Genomic DNA, 25,241 nt, shown 5'->3' on the forward strand with positions numbered 1-25,241 from the left:
AAAAGGCAAAAAGCCCCCAAATAAATATTTACAAAAGAGTATAAATGCAGTGCACAGGAATAAAAAATTGGATCGTGAGAGTGTGCTTCAAGGTAAATTAAAGGATTAGAGAGCAAGCAAAGTGAAGGTAATGGTGGGAAGGTGATAAATGAGAACAATCACTATCTAAACGTCAACACTTTGAAAGGGAGGTGTTTTCTTAAGTTGCAGTGCATTTGACCTCTCAGGTCTACTATAGATAGGCCTTACAGTTTAAGAATTGGTTCCCTGCATTACAGATATGCTGTTGGCTAAACGTACCAGAGAAAGCAAAACAGAAATGACAAAGACGTGTTTATTATATTCAGGGACAAGCAGAACTTGACATAGGCAGACTAAAAAAAGCAAAATGTACAGGAAACAATTTTTCTCTTATTTTTCATATTCAGTCATAGTGATACTTTCCTGGTTATACGTATGCATATTTTGGAAGATTTTCTTTTTTGTTTTGTCACTGTGGTGGTATTGCCTAAATACTCTACAACTTCCAGAAGTGCTTTGCTTTGGTCTTTCTGATGAATGCACACATTGGTTAAGCATCACCATGTCAGACACTCCCTTCTGTCTGTCCTCTTCTGCTCATCTAATTTACAGTCGTAGGGGGCTGAAGCCTACCCTGGTTGTCACAGGGTGAAAGGAAGGGTGCCATAGACAAATCAAGTCTGTCACCAAGCCAACACACAGAGTTCATGATTTCATGATTAGCTGTTGGCCAGCAATGATGACTTGTCTGACAATAACATCACCAAGGTCCAGCGATTTAAAAAAACAAAAACAAAAAACAAACAAACAAACAAAAAAACCCAACTTCTATGGCAAATCTCTTCATCCGCAACTTTTACTGAAACCGCTAACGAACCAGGTCTTATAATCAAACACCAAGCTACAGAGGAGACGTTGGTTTTTATTGTTCTTTGCTTTTAATTCAGGAGTTGGTGGTAAATACTGAGGCTCAGTTATCTGCCAGCTGTGAGAATGTGAATGACACAACCGTCCCAAAGGTACTCGATTTAAAAAACAAAAAAACCTTCTTCTCCTTTAAAAACAAAACAAAAATCAACTGTAGCTGCGTTAGTCATGTGAACATGAACTGAAACCTGGCCACACACATTAGATCTGATGCAGTGAGTGCAATGAGTCATTTACTGCTTTCAAATATGTGTCATGAAATATTGATACTTATATAATAATCTACATAATTAAAACCTCTGCAGATGTGTCAAAATCTTTATTACAAGTAAAATCTTACAAAGAAAAGACTCTAAAGTACTTACAGTTGAAGTAGTAATTAAGCAGAAAAGGTCCCTTTTTATTTTATTGTGTTTTTTAAATCCTAAAGTAAGTCCTAAATACTGTATTTACATATAATTCTTTGGTTTGTTTTACACTTTTTGCAAGAATTCTTTGGACACATCACATCTTATCTTGACAACTGCACATTGAATTGAAATAAAAATCGATTTGACATGTTGACGTCCTCGTGGATCCATATTAGTCCACTTCTAAGCAGCCAGTTTCTCAAACTCTCCACCTACCTGCTTGTATTATAGGCTTATGTGAAACTTAACTCAAGGAGTAAAATATTCGGGTGAGGACATTTTGCACACAATGTGTGAACGGTGCTTTTTTTATTTTTTATTTTACTAACTTAAATGTGTTTTTAAGAAAATTAAGCAATAACTTTAGATGTCAAATAAATGTAAGGGAGTAGAAGTATAAGAGGAAATTAAAATACTATGCAAGTACACTTCAGTGAGGGTTAAACTTCCGTACAGTACTAGAATAAATCACTGTGACATTGAGGCTTACTGATATCGAAAGTCGGCGTGTTGTCAAGTTCTTGTTTTATTTTCCCTGAGACAGTTTTTGCTACTGAATGTTTTAATGAATTTTAAAAAGTAACTTAAATGTGTTTGTTTTAGCAGAAAAAAGGAGGCCTGGCTAAAATTTTAAAAAGATCCGGCAGCATTGACAACCTTTTGGATGAGGTCAGTGTCAGCCCTGCGCAGAGCGATTACATGTTCAGCTTTTTACGTTCAGTGTTTATGCTAAATCAGTAATATTCCTCTTTCACACACGGCACCCCGTGTAATCTTGAAACTGTGTATAAAAGCAGACCTCATACTGAGTTGCTTCATTCTTGTCTTGTTTTTTTATTTGTTTGTCAGATCGTTTCCTTTGTGGGATTTCATGTCGTCACACTTTAACCACTTCCACATCAACATTTTAACTTTGTCTTGGTGCTTGAGTTACCCTTCGTTTTTGTTTTCTCTCTTCTGGATTCCTCAGTTCAACACACTGTTTTATCTCCAATCAATGTTTGGAGATATTGATCCTAATAAAAAAAAAGAAAGAAGAAGAAGTCATTGTTAGCCATGTTACTTTTCAGACAGACCTTATGAAACTGATGTAGTCTGTACTGTCTGTTAGCAAGATTGTTAATTGTCTGATTTCAGGGGGAAAAACATTTCAGTGAGATGTTCAAGAGAGCTCCAAAACCAGCAGATGAGGTGCAGTGTTGCCCTTTAGATAACTATAATACACTCTAAGATATTCAGTTGTACTTGTGTTGGTCTTTTTTATGCTTTATGTTGTGTTTGTTCAGGAAACAAACGCAGATGAAGAACAGAAATTATCAACCAGCGATGAAAACCTGTCAGAAGCAAACACAGCAACGGTACAGATGTGGACCAGAACATCTGGACTGTCACAGTCATGACCTGTTTCACCCTCATTTATGTCTTTGATTATTTACTGTTCATATATTTCAGGAAAAAACAGGAGGATTGGCAGGATTCTTCAAAAAGTCTCCCAAACCAGCTCCACGCTCTGTCGCTACTCAGGTGCCAAATACATTTGGATTTTTCATGTATTTTTATGCTTTTCGGAGTTAGATGTAGTATATTATCAGAAAATGACTCTTTAAGGCCAAAACTGTGCTTCTTCCTTCGCATTTGTCACTACTTCTGTCATTTATATTTATTTCACTTCTGAAAATATTCCACAGCAGCTCAAACAAGGATGCAAATAATGAAAAATTTAAACAAACACACAAACAAAAGCAGATGTCACGCAGCTAATAAAATCTTATTGTCATGTCATCACGCTCAACCAGACCAAAGTTTTGAAAGCACCATCAATCAAAAGACTGTTTTCATCATTTAATACAATAATTTGGACTTTTTCCCTGAATTCACTGCATTTCTTTTCCAGGATCCCCTCTCGAGGCAGCTGTCAGCCAGCTGTGACAGCCTCACAGATGCAGGAAAGGTGAGATTACAACTGAAACTACTGTCAGGATAATCAGGTCGGGAAGTTATCCTTTCTCAGTGTTGTGGAGTTCTACTTGTGGAAATGCAGGGTCTGGTTTAGGCTATTTGTGCTGCTGCATGTAAGACGCAGCACACAGAAATAATATTCTGCTCTGTATTAATAATGTGATGCCAGCAAATCTAAATATAAGTTTAGATGAGAGACTCTGCATCAAAGGTTTTAAACATTATAGTGTAATCTTTACATTTTTGTCCCTGTTTGGTGCACAAAATAAGTGCTAATAGTTTATATAAGACTGTATTTGTCTTTTTAAAGGAGGCGGCTTTGGCAAACAGTCAGCTGTCTGCCAGTAATGACAATCTTTTAGAAGCTTCAAGCACCCCAAAGGTCAGACTTTTGATTTTAACACTGTTTCTGAGGTTTAGTGAATAAATAAATATGGTTTTATTTTGTTAACAGGAGAAAAAAGTCGTGTTCTCCGGGATCACTGGGATGTTCAGAAGGACGCCAAAAACTGAGGAGCAACAGGTAGAAATGACATCAATCACATAAAAATCCCAACTTTTTAATAATTTGGGCAAGTAACATTTTAGGAAATTTAGTCAATCTCGCTTGAAAATAAGTTATTCCTGTTGTCTGCTGCAGGAAGATGAGGACATGGAGGCTCCAGCAGGAGGCGGGCTGAGACACAAGAGGACCATCAAAAAGAAAAGACGAGTAAGAGCGCATACGAGGAGGAATAAGCACGATCAGTGCGACGTATGCTTTTTACTTCCAGTGTCGGCTGCTGTAGTTGGAGTTCATCAACAATAATCAATGCATATCCAGACGTTTTCTTACACCATTTGAGTTCTCAGTTTTGATGTCAAAGCTCCACTTAAATAAATAAAACATTACTCTTGTTTATTTCTTTCAGGTTGTGTCATTCCGAGTTAAGAAAACTCTTCCTAACATTCCCAAACTTGGCCTGGCTTCTCAGGTACCTGCATCTGTCTGTTGTTATTTTTGTTTTGTTGGCGTTTTGTTTTTTTTTACCTTATTTTTCCACCAGATTTTCCAAAGTTATATTTATTAATAATTTACTTGCAGTCAGTCTATAAATGTAAAGTCTTTCAGTGTAGATTATTGTGGTCTATGACAACCATCATCATTTTTCCTCCACAGACTTCAGATGAAATGCCTTGCATTGAGGAGACTCTCGAGTTGCAGGAGATGAGCCCAGCACAGGTCAGCATGATGGCATTAAAGATTTTAACTTAAAATATTCATTGTGGTTCATGAATGAAATTTTTAAAATTCTCCACTTGATGTTCATATTGTTTAAAACCTCCAACCAGAACTATGATTTTCAACTGTCTTTAATTTAGATTTTTCTAAATTTTCACACAAGAAATGTTTGTATAGGATAACCTCTGACTTTTGATGTGGACCTGTCACGTATTTGTTATTATATGTATATCGTAATTTACAATGTGTACACCACCGCAGTGGATTTTAAGCAGAATGTAATATGTGGCTGGAGTTCAGATTATCAGCTTTAATTCATAGGGTTTAACAAAAGTGTCGCATTAACTCACTGAGACTGAGGGGAAAAAAATTAGGAGTGACCGAATCAACAGTCTGGTGGATTCGACTACAATGATCAGCTCAGCAACACCACTGAAGAAAACTGAAGTGCATAATGACAGAATATTTTTCATGGTTTTAAAAAACCCAATATCATAGCATCGAGCCAAGTCGAGAACACTATCAAAGGAAGTAGACACATCACTTTCAAAGACTGCAATCAAGAGACGCCTTCATGAATTCAGTTCAGTTTTATTTATGTACTGCCAGTGCACAACAAAAGCGTCTCAAGGTGCTTAAATTGACAGGAAACTCGCAACAGTGCGACTAACAGCTGTTTTATTATTTGTTTTCCAGGAGAGCACAGTGGAGGTTCAGCCGGTGGAGATGGCTGCTTATCCGACTGAGGAAAACCCAGTCGAACCTGAGCCGGTGAGCCTCAGAGTTTGTGAGTGTTAGTCATTTATGGTATTTGACAGATGAGTTGTCTCTTCATTCAAGCTTCTTGTTTTCAGGAAGAGGATGAGCTTTTGGAGTGGTGGAACACAGTCAAAGGTTAGTGTGGTTTCAACTAGGGCTGTTCGATATAACGATATATATCGGATGACGATATAAAAACGTCTATGGTTTCATTTTACGCTATCGTTTGTTTCGCGGTGTCGCAAAATAAACTGTTTACGGCAATATTTTTTTCATCGTTTTTGATGGTCACTGTAGTGGCTATATTAATTTCTTAAAGTTCTCTCTTTCTCTTATATTTAATATAACCACACTACGGACGGACAAGCGCCTGTTTTTATGCGTTGTGGTTAGCAACAACGACAGTAACAGCATCGCGTGTCCGCTTGTTTATTTTCCACATAAACCTTTCACAATAAAGCTCAAGATCCCGTTGAGACTTTTCAAAATAAACTGAGTCACGTGAAAGAGCAGATTATTTACGGATGAGAATTAAAAAAGAGCCGCCAGGTGCTAAAAAATAAACCTTAGACTCAAACGTTAGAACAGGCTTTTCCCTGCAGCACAGAAAAGAAAAGAAAACGGCGGCCTTTACAACTTATGTCTAAAAATGTATCGTTTCATGCATCGGTTAAAACACTCGACTCCAGCTACATGACGCGCAGCTGGAAACACTTCCCACAAGTCAAGCTGCCCGAGATCCACAGAATTTACAGAAAATGTTACATTTTTGTGATTTATATCGTTATCGGACGATAGAATTCTTATATCGGGATATGAGATTTTGGTCGTATCGCACAGCCCTAGTTTCAACATTTAGGAGAACTATTATTTATTTTTTATGTTTTCTGTCTACTCGTTGTATTATTTCTGCTGCTGTTTGCCAGGTTGGAAGGAGTGGAATGAGACTTCTGATTTCCGGGCAGAGGATGAGGAAATGTGAATACAGTTTCTGTTTTTTAATAACTTTACCTTCATGTTTCCAGTAAACATAATATTTGAGATTTTTGCATTTGTTTTTAGGGTATAATTCTTTTTTGATTTGTTGACAACTTCAAGGCTTAAATTTAGCAGTAAATCCAGTCTTAATAATAATAATTACAACTTTATTTGTCAGATTGACAAGCATAATGTTTCTGTTTGTGTCTGTTTCTGCAGGGCGATGGAGCAGGCAGCCGACCGCGTCTACATGGCAGCCCGTCTTTTTGTGCGTCTTTTCAACCAGCGCGGGGCGTCCTTACAGCATCGCATCCTGGAGCTTTTGGCTATGGCGGATGCTGCGGATGAGTTTCATAAGAAGACTGTGTCGGCCGCTGTGGGCGGAGGCGTGGCCAGCGTCGCGGGTAGCGTCACCACAATCACAGGCCTCATTCTGGCGCCTTTCACTTTTGGCGCCTCTATTATTGTGACAGCAGTGGGGATCGGTGTGGCGACGGCAGGCAGCATCACGTCAGCGACGGCTAAAATCACAGATACGGTCCACTCCAACATGGACCGTAAGAAGATGGAGAAAATGATCCAGGGCTACCAGGAGGAGATCAAAGTCCTCAGAGAGTGCATGGAGTTTGTGCAGGTGAGGGGATTTTTTCTAAAAGGTTAAGAACAAAGTATTTAAAGCACACTCTCTGAGATCAGAATACATTCCTGAGCCTACTAAAATATGATGGATTTTTTTTGTTTTGTTTTGAAATGCAAAGAAACATGTTGCCTGCCCAAGCTGAAATCTCTTAAGCTTTGCAGTAGTATCACAGATCCCTCAGCAGGTGGCATCATACAGCTCCAAGCTGTGTTGACTTGCAGCACCTGTTATTTCTATGGAGGCAGTAAGCGTGTACTTAAATTTCACAGGACTGCAAAGCATCCAATGAAAACCTTATTTTGTATGTGCTATTTATTCACAAGATTATTTACGAGTTTTGTTAAGGTATTAAAATATACTTAAAAGTATTGATTTGGGCTTTTTCACAGAGGATAAAGTGGCAGCCTTTCTTTCTCAAAGGTTAACGCCTGTGCATGGGTACGCGCTGCTCTGGTCAAGTGCTTATATGGCAGTTTACTGTGACACAATACTACATTACAGCACTGCAACAATGACTGCAGTGTTTTAAATTCCTAGGACTGTAAATCCAGAGTTTTGTATCCCTGAATTTAGACACTCTGAGATGTAATCTAGCCTAGATTCAGTCAGTTAAGTCCATGTTTAACTGATTGTGTATGGTTGGTACTTTATACCCCTTGGCTGTAAAAGGCTGATGGAGTATTGTCGTCACTCTGCTGGTTGGGCAGGAGGGCGGGCAGCGTGGACACCCAAAATGATATCTCAATAATATTTTATCAACAGGTTTGACTTTAAAATCAAATATATCCATCTCTTTATTGTCTCTCTTTTCTGCTGTAGAAAGGTCTTGACACCCTGCAGGAGTGGGATTTTGAGAAATACGCTCAAAGTGCTGCCAAAAAAGCTATGAACCACAACATTAAACACGTGATGAAAGAGGGAGGCCGCGCGGGAAAAGCCCTGATGATCAACACCAACCAGCTCGTCAGCACCGTGCAGGTTTTAGGTAGGGCAGGCGGCATAGCCAAGGCCGCTCAGGCCATCAGCGTCACCACAGGCGTCATGTCGGCACTCTTTTTGGCTTTGGATGTTTTCTTCCTCGCTAAAGACTCTCATGAGCTTCGCAAGGGTGCCAAAACCAAATTTGCCACCAAGATCAGAGAGGTATGTAAAGACCTTCAAGATGGCCTCCTGGAGCTCAACAGGGTGAAGACGCAACTGCAGAAGACGATGGACGGCATTGAGGTGGAGGAGTTTGAGGAGGTTGAGGAGGTGGAAGTAGAGGTTGAGGACGACTTGGTGTCTGATCCAAAGAAGCTGGCTGAGCTGGAGCAGGAGCTGGACCTCCTGGAGGAGAAAGTGGACAAGAAGGTTGTAGAGGTTGAAAAGAAGGGTAAAGAAATGGAGAAGGAAAATTCAAAAATTAAAAAGGTGAAGAAAGAGGAGAAGAGCATAAAAGAAAAAGATGAGAAGGAGAAAAAGGAGAAGAGCTTGAAAGGAAAAGATGAAGAAAAGGAGAAAAAACAGGAGGACAGTAACGACAAAGACAAAGAAAAATGCAAGTCCAAAGAAAAGATGCCCGATGAGGAAAAAGAGGAGAAAAACAAGGCAAGTGGCAAAACTGCCAAAGAAGTCCTGAAACAACAGTCTCAGAAAGAAAGCAAACAAGACAAAAACACCAAAAACAGAATAACAGCTGGAAATGACAACTGTAATGGTAAGGTCAGCAAGATAAACGATGATATTGGTACAAATAAAACAACAGAGAAAGAGAAACATAAAAGTAGAAAAGAGCAGGAGGAAGTGAAGAGCAGATCAGAGGGCAGCAAAAGTGAGCGAGTGAAACCTGAGAGAGGAAGTGAAAGGAGAAGAAGCAGCAGGGACGATGAAGGAGAAATGAAGCCACCTGAAAGTACATCTGTAAAAACAGGGGACCGCAGTAAGAGGAGACATAGCAGCAGCAGTGAGAAAGTGGTAGAAAGAGGAGGTGAACATCTAAATAGAGGAACTGGCGAAGAAAGGCAAAGTAGGAAAGGGAGCGAGGAGGATAGAGGAGTAAAGGACTGGAGAGCTGAAATGGCAAAAAATAGAGAAGAAAAGAGACATGGTCAGGAGACTGAGAACAGGAAGGAGTCGCACCAAGATCACGAAATATCATCAACGAAGAGGAGAGGGTCAGAAAGAGAGTTAGGAGGCAGCAGAGAGTATTCAAAGAGGAGCCACCACAAGAGGGAGCACAGGGAGAGGGGTGATGAGAAGCATGGGAGCAGGGTGGAGAGTGCAAGGAGGCAGTTTGAGAGGGCAGGAGGTGAGGGAGGTGACACAAAGGCAAAAAGAAAAGACGATGGAGAGAGTCAGAGGAGTAACAGAGAGAGGAGAGGAAGTGAAAGAGGGAGAGAGCATGAACACAGCCAACCAGGACAACGAGCTCTCCAAGCTCTCCTGCGAGACGGACTGGACATTTAATTCTAACATCTTACCAGCCTTACCAACAAAAACATACAGTGTGTTACTTCAACAAGAAAATCCACTGTGTCTACGGTTTCTCACAGTACTGCAGTAAACCAGTGATAGCTGTGTGTACATGGAGGCGTACATTACAAACAGGAGCAGCAGAAGGCTAACTGAACTCCTTTTAATGACGCAGATACAAGGATGAAACAGTAGCACTACTGGGGTGGGGGGTAGGGGTTGTCCCACTTCTGACCTGATGCTCTGTGAGGAGCTTCAAGTTGAAAGTCAGGACAGTTTGAAAAAGAAGCTGATTTTTGTCATTTGACAATAAGACAGTGATGTAGGAACGCCAGCAGCAGTGTTGTGAGCTGTCCAGAGATGCATTAGAATATCGTCTTGAAATTTTTTAGCATGTTTGGTTTTTGATTTTTGACTCCCAGAACGTCTTGATTACACCTCTTACAAATGTGATGAGTACGGGTGTCTTCATGGGATTTGTGTGATCCACAGATGATAACTCTAATGACTTTGATGCCTTCAGCACGACTGTTGGGTCAAAGGTAAAACTTTATTGTATCAGAGGAAAATTTACCTTCTGCTACTGTGCAGTGCTAAAAATAACTCAACATACAACATATAAATACCCCAATAAAAGATGGCAAATGCAAAAACAATAAATAAATAAATAAAATCAACACTAACATCACTTCACATGGAATCAAATCAATTATGACACCTGAGAATACAAGTAAATCTGCTCAATTAGAATTCCAAGTTATCATTAGACAGTTATCAGTAAAAATAATAATAACCAACCGCTGCTAAGCCTTTGGCATACTGACACACTACATAATACGGTGACGATTAGCGTGCTAATGTTTGCAATAGGTTCAAACTCTGAATTTAGTCTCTCTGTTTCACTCATTTGCTTCTCCCTTTGAGTGGGAAAATGTAAGGGGGTCTATCTGCAAACACTGTGAGACACGACACTAAGACTTCCTATGAATCATTGCATTTGGAGGGGCAGATGTTTTAAGGTCCTGCCATACAGTCAAGCTGCAGAATGACTCTTGCAAAAGCTTTCAGTGCATTGTGGCATGGTGGCATGATTAGCAGAAAGTAGTCTACAGGCCATCGGCACTTTCTAGTCGACTAACTAATGCACTAAAATGGATAATAGTAAAAATAAGTAAGGGGAGGTTAATACATTTAAGATGTGGCTGAAGTCACTCTGTAACATTTCTGCAGCTGAATAATAAGCATGTGAATGGCTGGATTTGGTGAGTCGGGATGATTTGCAGCCCGTGCTATACCTACCCGTTTTATTTTCCACAGCTTCAGAGACACTACATTTAGATGTTTTATGTAGGTTTTGCAATTGCAGTATTTGTATGTGATGGGTTTGTAGCTTAAACCTATTCGCTGGAACGTTCAAGACAATTTAACTACACAGCAAAGCAAGACACGAGTAGGCAAAGTTCTTTATGTTTCTCGTGCACGGGAGAGAACTGGACAAACGCCGTTCCTTCGCTTGACCCCAGATGCTCTCGTCCGCTCCCCCCGTAACGCTGCTCTTTATTGAGGTTACATGAGTATGCATAGGTTCATTAACATATGACATATGCATACAAACAAAGAGTACCTTGTCTGTGCGTTGTGTGTGTGTGTGGTCAGAATGTGACCCCATAAACGACTTCCCTAAACCTGCTGGTCTGGGAGTCCAGCAGTTCATCTAAACAAAAGGCACTTAGACTAAAACAGATATAGATGTGTTTATCCTGCCATGAAACAGTAAGAAGGTATGACCTCTTAATGACCTCTCCCATGCTCCCAGGATGTGGGTGTGAATGCCAGAACAGTCTGGAAGGCACACAGAGTCTTTGCAGACTACTAAGGATCAGACCCCTATCAATATGACATCGATTCTAAACTCTAAGCATATATGAGTAAATATTTCTAAGCATAAATGACAATCAACCATATAAACCTGACAGTATGTAATTGCAGCATTTGTTTAGGCAGATTTAGGTGGGTTAGGTTTAGATGCTCCCTCCTTCCTCTGTTGAACACAATCAACCAAAGTCGATGATTAAACACAGGATAAATGACAAAAAAACCAGTCATGATTATTACTGACTTCTAACATCATATAACCTGTTTTGTATTTATTTAAAATATGTTACACAGTGTCTGTCTTTTTTTTTTTTTTATTGGTGTATGAAAGTAAAACTTGTATGACTTGTATGTTTTAACAAGGTTTTCTTACGGAAATGCTCCAAATAGTTTTTTATATGACAAAAAAGCCAGTTTGACTTTGAGTCATTAAATTACAAAAGTAAAACACACCCTGGAACTGCGCCAGGCTGATAGAATGATCATGTGATACCTGTTCGTGTTCTTAAAGCTCACCTGTTACAGAGATTTTTCAAACAGAGCACTTTAACCAGGTGTCGCTTCCTCCATGCCCATGCTCTCAGGTTTAATGCCGCTACATTTTAGTGATGGTACTTTGTTTCTGTGTTTTCACCACTGGTGTCTCAGTCTGTGTATAGTCATTGTATGTGTTTTTACATGGGTCTTTTCTACTCCTCTGGGCTTTTCATGAGTAAACAAAAAGAGAAAATGTCTGTTTTGTGTCCTTTCTGCTACACCTAATAACCTTGAAGCAGATGTCATGGATCTCACTTCCACAGCTAAAGTACAAGAGTTTCTAAGCTCTCATGGTGTATACCATAGCTACAGTGTTGATCAGATGGTTCAAAATAAAATGATCGAAGTCGTTGCAGTTTACCAAAACCAAATTAAGAGATACTCTGTCGTCTTTAAAAGCTACATTTCCATTATACAAAGCAGTGTTGTTACCGCCAAAAGCACTCTACATTTCCGTACAAATTTTACACACTCTTTCATACCTGAACAATTTAATGTGTAGACTGGAGGAACTGGGACCTATTGGGGGTGTTTAAAATGCCATCCTATAACATCACCACTTTTAATAGATTGCATTATTTATGTTATAAACAGATCACAGTGGTTTGCACATTTGCCTAACAAAGAAAAGAGCCTTGGCTCGGCTCTGGGAGGAGATACAAATGCTTTTGGGGTTGTGTCAGGAAGGACATCTGATGTTGAAACAAGAAAAGAAAAATCTGCCAAATCAATCTATCCCCTAAAAATGTTGTGAGATGAATGTGATGGGTCAATTAAAAATGATTTGTTAGTTAACTGTTAAATTATATATAGTTTAAATTAACTATCTGTTCACCAGCCTTTAATAAAGTGTCACGCTTCTGGGTCTTTGTGACCCAGCATTTTGAGTCTCTTGTGTTTTGGTATTTTATATTATGGTTTATGTTCTGAGTCCTTTGTTGGGCTGTTTTGATTATTGAAGTTATTATTATTACTCTAGGTTCGGTTATGGCTGTTAAAGTTTTCGTTCTTCGGTTTTGTTATGGCTTCCCTGTGTTCCGTGTCTACTCTGTGCCGTTCTGTCCCACGCTTCAGGCCTCTGTTCTGTCTCCCCAGTCTCTGTTAAGTTTACGTGTTTAGAGTTCAATCGGTGCTTTTCATGTTTTACTTTGAAGGTCCGTGTCTCATATCAGTCTTTCTAGTTTTCTTTCCCTTGTCTCGTCCGGCCTAATCACTCCCAGCTGTGCTCTCCTTCTGTGTCGCATTCCCCTCGTTATTCCTCGGTGTAGTTAAGCCCCGTGTTTCTCTTTGCCAATGTCGCAATCTCCGCATCCACGGCTGTGTGTTTCCTTGTGTGCCTCTCCTTGTGTTTAGTTTATATTTTCCCAGTTTAGTTTTGTACTGTTTTCCACTTGTGTCAGCAATAAAGCTGCCTTTTGAGTTCACTTTCCCACCTCTGTGTCGTGTGCAATTGGGTCCTTTCCTGCCTGTGCACAGCCGCATTATGACATAAAACCGTAAATTAAACATAAGGGAAAAGTGTTTACAAAGCACAATACTTATCACATGGTTTGTAACCATGTGATAAGCCTGCATTAACACCATGATGATCTCAGCTATTTTCTGCGGCACATTAAAAGCAACTCAGTGATCAAGCTGCTTGTGTTACTGTAGACCAGCTGAGTCCTTGAGAGGTCAAGTTAATAAGTAGAAGGCTAAATATGAACAGGGTAAAACTTTTTACTATCTTGTAAATTGTGGCTGTGTTTACTAAAGGAGAAACCAGTATGTTCTTATCTCAGTCGTTTATTTTATTATCGCAAAGGATTTGGGATCATTTCAGGGGTTGTTTTTTTTTTTTTTTAAACGTGGTGTGCTGCTCTACAATGAAACAGAAGGTGTTATAGCAATTCCTGCTTCCTCTCTGGGAGGAACTGATTATTTTAATCAATTAAATGTCAAGTAGGTAGGAAGGCTATATTTAGTCATATGGAAAAGCACCAGTGTGTTTACTGAAGACACCAGCAGCCTAACTCAAAACAGATCTGATTGCAGGAAAACTGGTCAAACGTGATGAAGAAAAGGGAACAGCGTGATATTTTTCCTCAAAGACTAGACGTTCTTACGCTTCATACCTCGTGTTATTACACATAACAAGTGATCATTATCTCAAAATGAGGAAGAGTTTCAACATCATGACAAATGGAAAGAGTTTATGACAAAACAGTAAACAATGTGCCTATTGTTTCTCTGCTGCTAGTATTGTATAACATACAGTGTGAGTGTGTGTGTTAATGTTTTCTTTAGCCTCGACAAGATCAACGTGTTGCTAATAATGTGACTGAAGTGGATGTAGTATGTGATCTCCTTCATTTCTATTTCTATTGTAGAATAAAAGTTGGGGGCGTTTTTTCAGGCGTATATACACTCACCAGCCACTTTGTAAGGTACATTTTAGGCTGTGGGGTTTAAATGATGCCCTGTTAGTACAAAGGGGCCAAGAAAATATCCCCTACACCATCACACCTTGCTTTGCCATTGATACAAGGCAGAATGGATCTAGGCTTTCATGATGTTTGTGTCAAATTCTAACCCTACCATCTGAGGGTCACACCGGAAATCAAGATTCATCAACCAGGGACCTTTTTTTTCAGCCTTTTGTCATCAAATTCTGGTAAAACTGTGCAAATTCTTGCCTCAGTTTCCTGTTCTTAGCTCAAAGGATTAGCAACTGGTGTGATCTTCAGCTGCTGCACGCCATCTGCTTAAAGGAGTGACATGTGCATTCAGAGAGATGCTCTGCAGAGCTTGGTTATATCAATTGTTTATTTGAGTTACTGTTACCTTCCTACCTTCTCAACTTAAAGCCATCTGTCCATTTTCCTCCAACTTTTGACATCAATAAGTTGTTGTTTTTTTACAGAGAGACCTGCCGCTCATTGGAGATGTTTTCTTTTTTAGACTGTTCTCTGCAGACTTAAGCCATGGTTGACTGAGAAAATCCCAGCAGATCAGCAAGCAATAGGGTTAGGTTTATGTTATGTGTAAGGGTTAAAGGAGTTAATTAAAAACAAAAAAGCTCATAAAAGATGTCGTTTTTGGTTTATGTTAAACTTTTATTACTTACATACTCCTTTTACATTGTGGGCCACAGACAGCCCACTGTGATTCAAAAAACCCCCCAACAACAACAAAACAGACGTTTCTATAGTTCACATTTTTTAAAGCTGTCCAGTTGAGCAGATAAGAGTCTTTGCTAGACCCATTTTGGTCCCTGGGCCTTTTGTTTGACGCCCCTGACTTGAACCACAAATTATTTAAGTAAGATATGTGCATCTGTGGTATTGACTATATAATGGAAAAATTATTGTTTTCTAAACAAAAGATAAATGAGTTTAACTTTGTAAAAGTAAACTAGAGGAAGAACAAGCAGACCAACAAAATCTATTACTCATCTTTAGGAGCCATCTGTCCAGTATTTCAGGTCAGTCCTTTCAGTATTATGACACTACAGGCTGAATCAGAGATGTGACGTGACCAACAATGGCATTCCTTAAGCTGGAACATTCCACAGACTTCCATTTTTTTCATACTATGAGATCATCAATTATGCTGATCATATGTACAGATCACAGCCATTGCACATTAATCAGCAGTAAATGAGCTCTTTCACAATGACCTCATTCGGGCTCGTGATATCTTGGCTCAGTGGTCATTCAAATCAGCATTACTCTACTCTGGTGTCACTCTGAGTCCTGGTGTTTGCTTTGTCTCTCTGGCGGCACAGGGCACGGCTTATTTGACTGTTGTATTTTTGTGAAACAGTTCAGACCTGCAGAGTAAACAGAGTTATTCAGAGTGTTAGCCCATTGGGGGGGGGGGTGAAATCAGCCCTGCAGTGTGTTTGATGAAGGGTCACTGCCACTTAAACTTGTCTTAACCAAATGTACTTTGCTTAACCCCCTAAAGAAAAAGCGTATTCTGATGCCCCAACCGTAGCGATTTTGTTTTTCACAAAAGAGCTCCTTATTCTGACCATATTCAGGATTCATGGTCCACTCCCCTCCTGACCTTCAGAGTAAAAGCAGACTAGTACTTGACTTGCATGAAAGCAAATATATTTAAAACAGAATGATACATGAAATAATACTCTTTCTTTTGACCAAGTACATATAAACAGTTTACTGTAATCATTCGGCACTTTTTCCTAGATGGTGACATTTAAAAAATTTAGATGAATGATTAAATGTGAAAAAAGAAAAGAGAATAGTGAAGAAGAGTATTTAGTAAAATGAAGTCACATGACGTCAAATTGCAGCTGGGAATTTACCTTTCAAACCTCAAGTAGATCTCAGATTACAAAGGAGATATGGTTTGACCTTTTCTTCCTATACCAGCCATCTTGCCTCTGAATAGCTCTCTTAAAGATTGCTTATCAGTTAACTTATCATTAAGACATAAGATTACCAATGGATCTGTACTCTGACATTTCTTTAGCCACTTAAGTCAAGTGTTCCTGGAGCCAAAGTGGGCAGATTAGATTTGAGGGAACAATACCACAACACCTGAATGACTTTTTAGTGCTATATCATCACAGACCATAAACTGTGTAAAATATATTTTTCTATACAATCTATGACAGAGGGAAACAAAATTATATTTGAAAAATAGCAGATACAGGATGACATTACTATGGCAAGGGTTTCGCTCAGTGTATGTAAAAGGGCAACTTTACTTTTAGACAAAGAAGAAATAAGTCCTGTCAAGTTTAGAGGAGTTTTGTTATTGTCGTTACAATAAAATACACAATAAAAAAAAATGTAGTAAAATTAAAAATGTTGACTTTTGGCTTGAAGTAGACTAGAAAACAACTGGGCCTCTCCCATGCTAGAGTCCACTATTGTATTCTCCCATCCCTGCCCTGACCTCATCCTTATAATCAACTTTGTGATGTATACATCACCTGACTGACATCCAGTACTGTGCAAACATTTTAGGCAGGTGCAGGTATTAATCGACAAAGTGCAGTGAATGAACAAAAGAGAAATCTAAATCAAATGAGTATTTGGTGTGACCACCCTTTACCCTTAAAACAGCATCAATTCTTCCTCACACTTCTGTCCCTTCGTGTAATCCCAGACACACTCGATGATATTGAGATCAGGGCTCTGTGGGGGCAATACCAGCACATCTAGTACTTCTTGTTCTTCTTTCCACTGAGGATGGCTCTTAATGACTTTGGCTGTATGTTTGGGGTCGTTGTCCTGCTGCAGAATACATTCGGGGCCAATAAACAATTATTTATGTTTCTGAAAGCATTCTTTGTTTAGAGCATTTTTCACACCTGCCTAAAACCTTTGCACAGGACTGTAGCTTCATTGTTTAGAAAAGGATTTGTAATTTACATTTAAAATGTCATATTAATCAGTTTCGCTCACTGTGTAGTTCTGCACCACTGCCGGTATTTTAAATAAATTTATCCTGTAGTTAATGACAGGACAAAGTATTGTTAGTTACCAAAAAAAGAGGCTCAAATTTCATACTTGGAAACTGATAAACATCAGCCACTGGTAGCTTATTTCCTGGTGCAAGGTAAATACTGGCAGATATTGACAGTTTCGCAGTCTACAGGTACATTCCTAGTATTAGGCTGTAAAAACGTCTGTCTGTCAGTCTGTCAGTCAAATTACATTAATTCAGTTTTATTTTTTCAGTACTAATTCTGTATAACAGCGATAAGGTTAAGACCTTGTTATGCAATCCAGGAAAATATTATTTGATCCCTTGACGAATTTGTTTAAGTTTACTCACTAAGAAAACAATGAATATTGGAGAGAGACAGAAAATCAACAACAGCAAAATAAAAATAAAAAATCCAGAAAAAAACATATTATGTTACACATTACGTAAATTAAAAAAAAAATAATAATACATCTATATAAATTGATATATGAATCTACTAAAGATGCAGACGACTTCCCCACACTGAAATGCCAACAGGCAGGGTCATGTTCTGTAAAATCTAGATGAGAACAGCCAGAATATTGCAGATGGTTCGTGGATGTGTCATCCAACATGATAATGAATTAAACTGCAAAAGCAACAAAGGAGTGGCTAAAGAAGCACTCTAAGGTTATGAATTGCCCAGACCTCAAGCCTATAAAAATCTGTTGGGCCAAGCCAAATAACAGCCAGGAAACTTAATGGATTTAAAGAGCTTCCGTAAAGAGGAGTGGGCCAAAATCCCTCCCAAGATGTGTACAAACCTGGTGACCCAGTTCAAAAAACTACAAAGACTCAAAGACTGCAAATAAGTTTATAACCTTCATGTAATGTGTTTCTTTCTGGGTTTTTGGTTCATACTTTGTCTCTCTCTTTGGGAAATATTTTTCCCACTGTATTTAAACCCTCTACTAACTCCAAAAGCTTATAAGTAGACTTTCAATCTAAGAATTTTTAGTTATATTTAATTTCCACAAATTCAATCTAAATTTGCCCTCAAAGATGAACAAATCGGTGCCCTTTATGGTTTTCACGTCAGCCATAAAAGCCTGCTATCCACAGTGTGGGAAATAGTTTATATTCTCCGTAAGAATGATGAAGTGCTAAGAAGAAAGAAGCTGTTTTTGGTAAATAACACAAGCTTCATTCTAAGATTTAGTTTCAGGATAAACAATCACTCGTTCTCTTACAATAATAACTTATGAAATGTGACCCTAAATGTAGGAATGCATATGGTTATTGTTAAGGCACAAAGACACCTTTCTCATTCTTTGTAAAGGGGCACATTTGGCTGGAATTAACTCTTTACTTTGCAGCGCATGCAGGGTGTGGCGCCACAAAATGTGGTCTGATTCTCAGAGGAGACACTCCCACAAGCCTCTAAATATGATTTCAGGAACCACAAAATATCAGATTTTTGTATTAAAAGTGTGATTTCGGCAAAATTAGTCTGGATAATATCAGCAGTTAAATGCGCCTATTAATAAAATATTTTAAAATCTAACCAGCTATCCATTTTCTTAGCTGCTTATCCAATTAAGGGTAACAGGATGTTATATGATGATCAAATTTGGTCTATGAAACCTTTTGGATGAAACCTTTCAAAATCCAACTCACTAAGTCTTTCACAGGGGAAAAGTTTGTGACATGGACAAAATCATATGAAGACCAATGAACTGTAGTAAAAATGGAATTTCTCTAGGACGAGAAAAGTAAGAAAGCTCATATGAAATGATGTCCTATGTAAGATCATATGGACTGGTACTAATTCTAGATCTTGGACTTTTGTCAAATTTACTTTTTTAATTTCCCCCCTTCTTTTAAAAGTCACACTAAGCAGGATGAAATCATCCTAATGGTAAACAGACTCATTCTTACACTTTGCTACTCTCCCAGACCACTCAAAGCACTTTCTACAACATGCCACCTTCACTTTCTTCTATGCTTTGTAAGTGCTTGCTACCTCACATTCACATGATGGATGCATCAGAGAGCAATTTGGGATTAGTTTCTTGTCCAAGGATATTTGGCATGTAAACTCAGGGATCAAACCAACAACCTTCCAATCAGTAGATGACCTCCCCTCCCTCCTGAGCTACACCCCATGTGACGTAATGACACACAAAGACTTCCAGAAACGAAAAGGAAATTCCTTGAAAAGGAAATAAAGAACACAAAAATCCAAAAAGTGTAACTAAGCTGACAGGAAGGTCAGATCACGATGCAACTGTGGTTACACCACAACATTCTTTATAAAGGTACCAAATAATCTGGGTGTTTGACATCGTCTCTAACTCCTTAAAAGGGAATTGTTGTTTTCTTTAGGGGGAAATGTTCCTTTACAGTGCAAGTGAATGCTCAATATTCCACTTCTCAGAATAAAGCCCTATAAAGTTCATTCTCGGTGTTTACGTGTATTTGCTGTGTGTCATTGACTTTACTGGCAGTCAATGACACTGGCAGTAAAAACCATTTTGAATCTGCTTTGTTTGAAAACCCATACACTAAGAAAAGAAATGCAAAATGATGTTTTACATATTTATGAAGTTGCTTATCTAAGCCCAATTTATATTACATTGTTATTTTAAGGAGAATCCAATGTGAGAACAATCATACAAACAGTCATAAAATGATTGCGATTAATTAATTAATATTTGACTTTTATTTATATTTAATTTAGCTCAGCCAAACTATCTTCTCATGCGTGTTTTCTTTATTTCACAGTGTATTTAGTGATGAGCAGTAAACTTTGAACCAAAGTAACCTTGTGAGTCAACCCCTAACAGAAAATCGTAAAAGAAGAAAAAACCAAGGACATTAGCAAGGCTTGCTCTACAGAAACTGCTTTAGTAATGCAAACAACTAACCCACACCCAGGCAGGTACACAGGTGTATTCTTATCAAGCCCCGCCCCTTATTTAACAAAAAGCTACTTCCACATTGCTCCATCACCAGAACTGCGGATCATCCCACAGAGAGCAGAGAACAATCCTTCAACGCAGCATTTAAACTTCACAGCATCGAGTAAGTCTCTCCAAACTTTATTTAATTACATTTTAGATTTGGATTCTCCTGGATGCCTGCTTCTATTTCATTTGTTTTCATTATCCTTTAAAGCATAATCAGGTTAATTATGAGAATTCTAGAAATACTATTTAGATAATCTGAAAATCGATTTTTAGTTACACAAAGAAAAAACAAACCCTGGAAAAGAAAAGGAACGATGCTCTGTTTTTAAATGAATAATTATTCTGTCAATATTCCAGTCTGGATAAACCATAATGTGTTTTATTACCTTTTAAAGGACTGACTGTACTTAGTACATTTGTGTATAAATGTGTTTTCAGCCCTGTGGATTTTTTTCTTTTCAATTCATTTTTTTTTACAATCTTTTTACTTAACTGTATTTTAGAACAAAACATTTTGTTATAAGTGCATTTTTTACACACAAATTTCAAATTTACAAGTTGTTATAATAAAACTGAGGTAGAATGTAAAGGAGCTTAGTTTGTTCTGAAAAAAAAAAGAGTCTGCAATCTCATTCTTATCTGCTCTTCTCTTATTTGCTCTCTCACTGTTTGCTTTCCTGGAAAGAATGGAGCGAGGCCTGAGCCTGCTGATTGCCGCAGTGATGCTTTTTGTGGCTCCGGAGGTCCAAGCAGCAGACAGTTTCACATTTGCCATTAATGCAACGGTTGGTTTATATTTAACTTTGCCAGCACAATACCACTGTGACCATGGTGATTTACACGGATGGAGTGCATTTGTTAAGCATACACTTTTACATATTTAGGAGCTGAAATGAGTTTTACTGTACGAAATAGTGTCAGAATATACTGCTAATTTTGTCTTTTTAAGTTAAGCATCTACAGCGTGAAATAGAACAGCGCATGGTTAGCTTGGTTAAACTTTTATTTATATTTATACATTCTGAGAATTATTATTATCATGGGAGAAGAAAAAAAATGCTAGTGGGTCTAAAAAGCAGGGGGAGTGCCTTGAGCATTTATCCATAATAATAGCCAGCAGGAGGAGAAGTGAAGAAGTATATATATAAAATATATAAAAGTCTATGGAAAAATGTCTCCCCATCGATGAACTCAGTAAGCGCGTTTCTTTTGAGTTCACGATCTCAGATGCTAAGTTATGACTAATTTAATACATAATGAGGTCAGATCTACATTAGAGTAAAAGGGCAGGTTACGGACTGTGTAATGGCGGTTGCAAAAATGTTCAGAATGAGGCTCCAACATGGGAGACAAGAATCGAGATGGGTGTGGTGGCTGCTGCCATCTTTTACATACAGTCTAACAGTCACATATGGCTAAACAGTGGCTTTTATAAATCATATAATTAATGGGATTTGTGTGATTTATACATTTCTAATTTTTTTAAGGTAGAGTTTCATTTCCCATAAAGCCTTTAGTAACCTAATGTTAACTAATAGCAGCTGTTCCCAGTTCATGAGCTGGGATGCTATTATTCGTCAAAGTGTTGACACAGAAGTTGAAGCTGCTAAGCTGTCTTGTGACTTGGATTATGCTCGTGTGTCTCTCTACTAGGTAAACATTACAAAGACAGGTTGCGGGATGAGTAAGCTGTGCATACAGACCCCAGACAACTGTGACCCTGCTGGGAACAGCAGCTGTTTCTTTGGATCAGTGGCTGCAGGCAGCACTACAGCTCCTAATGGCACCGAGCTGATGTTCCAGCTCAGTGGGAACTCCACTGGGTACATCGCACTGGGGCTCACCGCCAATGCAACCCAGGTACCACAGAACACAAAACCAGAGCGGTGATTAAGTTTAACCTAAACCAAAATGTTAACCCAAAACAATTATTTACTGAAGAGTTATACTTATTTACACGTTACCTTTTCAATAATTATAACTGATTTCCTATGTTATCAATTTCTTTTTAAAATTAATTTCATTCAACTACTTTTCCATTACCTAGCCATTAATCCTCTGACAGGAAATGTTTACTCACTGTCAGAGAATTAATGAAATATTTGACATTGGTACATAATGAAAAAAAACCTTAAATAATAGGGTTGTGTTTGGAAATGGGCATTGGTTTCCATTAGTAAATATCTTTAAAATATATCATGTTCATCTCAGAGACAACCGAGAGAGGTTTATTTAATGAAAGCCACCACCTTGCTTAGTCAAATATTCACACCAGGATGTGAAACCTTCACACCAAACTAAATGTAAATACTATACCAAGGTTAATCAATTACATCTGTGTTTCTATAGGCTCACACAGACCTGCTTATGTGTTTATGTCTTTATTGGTCCAGGCCAAAGTAATGAGTTAAAAGTGAGACCAGTGAGTTAATTAAGGAAGTATATAACCCTTAAAACTGCTTGCTCTTTTTCAGGGTACCACTGCGCTTTACATCTGTGCTCAGAACAGCTCTAACAATGCTTCATTCGTCTTTGCGGCTCGGCAGAGAAACAACATCAACAACAACACACTCTCTACATTTAATTCGGTGAGGCTGTAACTACTTTTAAAACGTATCCAGATAAACATTACCAAACAAGCTGAAACAGTTGAACGGTTGACAGATGATCAGAACACATTCCTAAAAGCTGCTAACCTAAAAATTATTTAATGCATACTCTGTAATTCAGTCATCAAAGCCCTAAAAAAAACACAACAAAAAGTGGGTTTTTTAAAATGTAATACTTTACCTGATGGTCAAATTGTTTTTACCAGACTGTGACAAAGATACGAGGCCAGGTAATCAATGGAAAGATCCAGTGTGAGTTCAGTGTCCCCAATTTGAATGCCACCAACACCAGGAGCGCTGATTCTACCACTTATGTTGTCATCCTTGGGTCTGGACCATTGACTGGAAGTAAGTCCAGTGAAAGCAGCCTTCAACTGTAACTTGTTGTCTATTCTTATCAACATAAATACACACGTTAGATGCTACATTATTTGTGAAGCTGTAAATGAAGGTTAAATTGAATCCTCATCACTATTTTCAATGTTTTATACTTCAGGCAATTTTGGGGCCTTCACAGCTAGCAAAACCACCGATCCTCTGAACCTCGCCAACCCAAGCGCCAATGTTGCAAACGCCACCACAACCACCACCGCCACCAACGCCACCAACGCCACCACCGCATCACCTTCTACGACAAAAAATTCAGCCAGTGGCGCTCTTCACAGTCATGGTAAACACCACACTCACATTTTATTCTCAGACTGTAGATTTAGGGCTCAATGTGATGAAGATTCACAGTTCACAATACCCAGTTCTGAAGCTTTAGTTACTAAATATTGTTTAATAAATTAGTTCATTCTACTATGAAACATTTTAGAGTTATAAGTAAAAGATAGTGGTGAAGAAAAAAAATTTGTTTTCCAAGTAAGTAATGTATAATTTACCATAGATTAAGGGGACAATGAAAACTATGTATAAATCAGCTACATTTAGAAACTGCTGGAGCCATTATTGGACTTCTGGCCCTTTTAATGGAGCAAATGCATGACAATAAATTTGCTATACAACAGAAAGAGCAGGGATAATATGTCATTTTAGCCCATATTGTCCTGGCTGAATTTTTCTTTAGCAATGACTATGATGCATAATTACACTTTGCACCATGTGGTATTAAAGATATCTTAACTTTAACCAGCAGAAACCCTGACGGATGTTTTCTGAATAATTGCTTTTTTGTCTTTTCTCCCTGCCAGCTTTGACACTCCTGCTAACTGTCCTCATGCTGTTCGTCCTGAAGACAGCCTGAAAGAGTGCAGAGAGGAAAAACCTGTGACCCGGTGAAGATGACTGGTTTGCAAAGCCAGAAAATCTGAGTGTCAAGCTATTTATGACGTGTTTACTGAACTAATAGTGAAATGTTTTATGTTTCCTTTGCACTTTTTGTATCTATTGAATTTGAAGATGTTATGTTGTTCAGTTTCAAAGTAATTGTGTGGATTTAGTCACCAAATATATATATATATATTATTTTTTATATTCATGCATGTGACTTACATACACACACCTACAAGTAAGCATACTTAGACAAATGGCAAGATGGTTTTGTTTAACAGATATATGTACTGATTGTAGATTATCTTTTAAAAGATAAACTTACTGAAACTGAAGCTAATTATAATAAAGTTAAACTATGGTCTTATCTCATGAGCTGCATCTCTGGACACGGTACAGTGAAATCAACAAATCCTATCCCCTAAGATACAGTGTGACAATCTTTCCTGGTGGTGATGAGGGTGTGACTGATGTCTAAATGAACCTCATCTGGTTAAATCGAGAGACACACGGTACTGAATCTCTCAAAACTGATCACTGCAATGTCATCTCGTTTCCCTCTCACCGCCCTGTTTTGGCTGTGAGAAACATCGGGTACATCCCCATTTTGTTACTTGTATGTTCAGTGCACACAAGTAACCTTCTGCACAAGCTGACTAACAGCTGTTTATGATTGTTCGTGGGAATCTCAGTGCATTCATGATATACAGCATGATGATATAACTGCATAACACACTGATCTCATAAGAGAAAAGATGATTTGTGCAACCTGTAGCTGCTAGCTAATTTATATCTGCAGTGCCTTAAATAAGCTGTAAGATATAAATAAACAATCAAATATAAATGCACTCTGTGTTGTGAAGGATGTCCAAATTCCCTAAAATGCATCTTGAGACAGCAGGTTTGCCATTGCATCCTTTGCTGAAGTCACTTCGGTAACCATGACGAGAGTGGTGCACTGCTTATGACATCATGGCAACTTCATTTGATTTTGATTTGCACACTTAAGCGCTTATGGTCATCTGACAGAAACCATAAAATACCTTAGTTGGCTAGAACAAAGCAGTGGTTGTGCTACGTGTCACAGTAACAGATGCTCATTGCACAATTTAACAGGCACACCTTGTGTTGTATTTCATTGGAACTACTTTTGCTTGATGGCTTGCTCCAAGTCTTTGTGGCACAAATTGA

At 38.4% G+C, this 25,241-nt stretch overlaps 2 protein-coding genes across 2 annotated transcripts in view; both read left to right on the forward strand.

Moving 5' to 3' along the window:
- The window catches only part of apold1a (apolipoprotein L domain containing 1a), a gene marked incomplete at its 3' end in the record, with an annotated part of 9,860 nt that extends 1,510 nt beyond the window's left edge, over positions 1 to 8,350 (forward strand). The window contains exons 3-17 of the mRNA XM_005728991.1: positions 1,962 to 2,027; positions 2,496 to 2,549; positions 2,645 to 2,716; positions 2,811 to 2,882; positions 3,253 to 3,309; positions 3,628 to 3,699; positions 3,772 to 3,840; positions 3,958 to 4,029; positions 4,229 to 4,291; positions 4,477 to 4,539; positions 5,236 to 5,310; positions 5,394 to 5,433; positions 6,225 to 6,276; positions 6,496 to 6,910; positions 7,736 to 8,350. Coding sequence (XP_005729048.1) covers positions 2,517 to 2,549; positions 2,645 to 2,716; positions 2,811 to 2,882; positions 3,253 to 3,309; positions 3,628 to 3,699; positions 3,772 to 3,840; positions 3,958 to 4,029; positions 4,229 to 4,291; positions 4,477 to 4,539; positions 5,236 to 5,310; positions 5,394 to 5,433; positions 6,225 to 6,276; positions 6,496 to 6,910; positions 7,736 to 8,350 — 1,770 coding nt within the window. The remainder of the gene's footprint in view (positions 1 to 1,961; positions 2,028 to 2,495; positions 2,550 to 2,644; positions 2,717 to 2,810; positions 2,883 to 3,252; positions 3,310 to 3,627; positions 3,700 to 3,771; positions 3,841 to 3,957; positions 4,030 to 4,228; positions 4,292 to 4,476; positions 4,540 to 5,235; positions 5,311 to 5,393; positions 5,434 to 6,224; positions 6,277 to 6,495; positions 6,911 to 7,735) is intronic.
- An 11,875-nt stretch (positions 8,351 to 20,225) lies between these two features.
- Positions 20,226 to 24,417, forward strand: LOC102194902 (putative ferric-chelate reductase 1). Its single transcript, XM_005728992.1, has 7 exons — positions 20,226 to 20,284; positions 20,855 to 20,954; positions 21,823 to 22,029; positions 22,644 to 22,757; positions 22,985 to 23,126; positions 23,275 to 23,448; positions 23,972 to 24,417. The coding sequence occupies exons 2-7, from the start codon at positions 20,856 to 20,858 to the stop codon at positions 24,022 to 24,024; spliced, it is 789 nt and encodes a 262-aa protein (XP_005729049.1). The 5' UTR covers positions 20,226 to 20,284; position 20,855; the 3' UTR covers positions 24,025 to 24,417.
- The last annotated feature ends 824 nt before the right edge of the window (positions 24,418 to 25,241 follow it).

The sequence above is a fragment of the Pundamilia nyererei genome, unplaced genomic scaffold, assembly GCF_000239375.1.
Source record: "Pundamilia nyererei isolate P.nyererei 1_Seehausen unplaced genomic scaffold, PunNye1.0 scaffold00031, whole genome shotgun sequence".
NCBI lineage: Eukaryota > Metazoa > Chordata > Actinopteri > Cichliformes > Cichlidae > Pundamilia > Pundamilia nyererei.

Bases quoted from the DNA above. Each gene is read 5' to 3' on its own strand.
- LOC102194902 (XM_005728992.1), top strand. From the start codon at position 20,856: ATGGAGCGAGGCCTGAGCCTGCTGATTGCCGCAGTGATGCTTTTTGTG. The intron at 22,030-22,643 runs GTACCACAGAAC...GCTCTTTTTCAG, and splicing joins TCACCGCCAATGCAACCCAG to GGTACCACTGCGCTTTACAT. The intron at 22,758-22,984 runs GTGAGGCTGTAA...TGTTTTTACCAG, and splicing joins CACTCTCTACATTTAATTCG to ACTGTGACAAAGATACGAGG.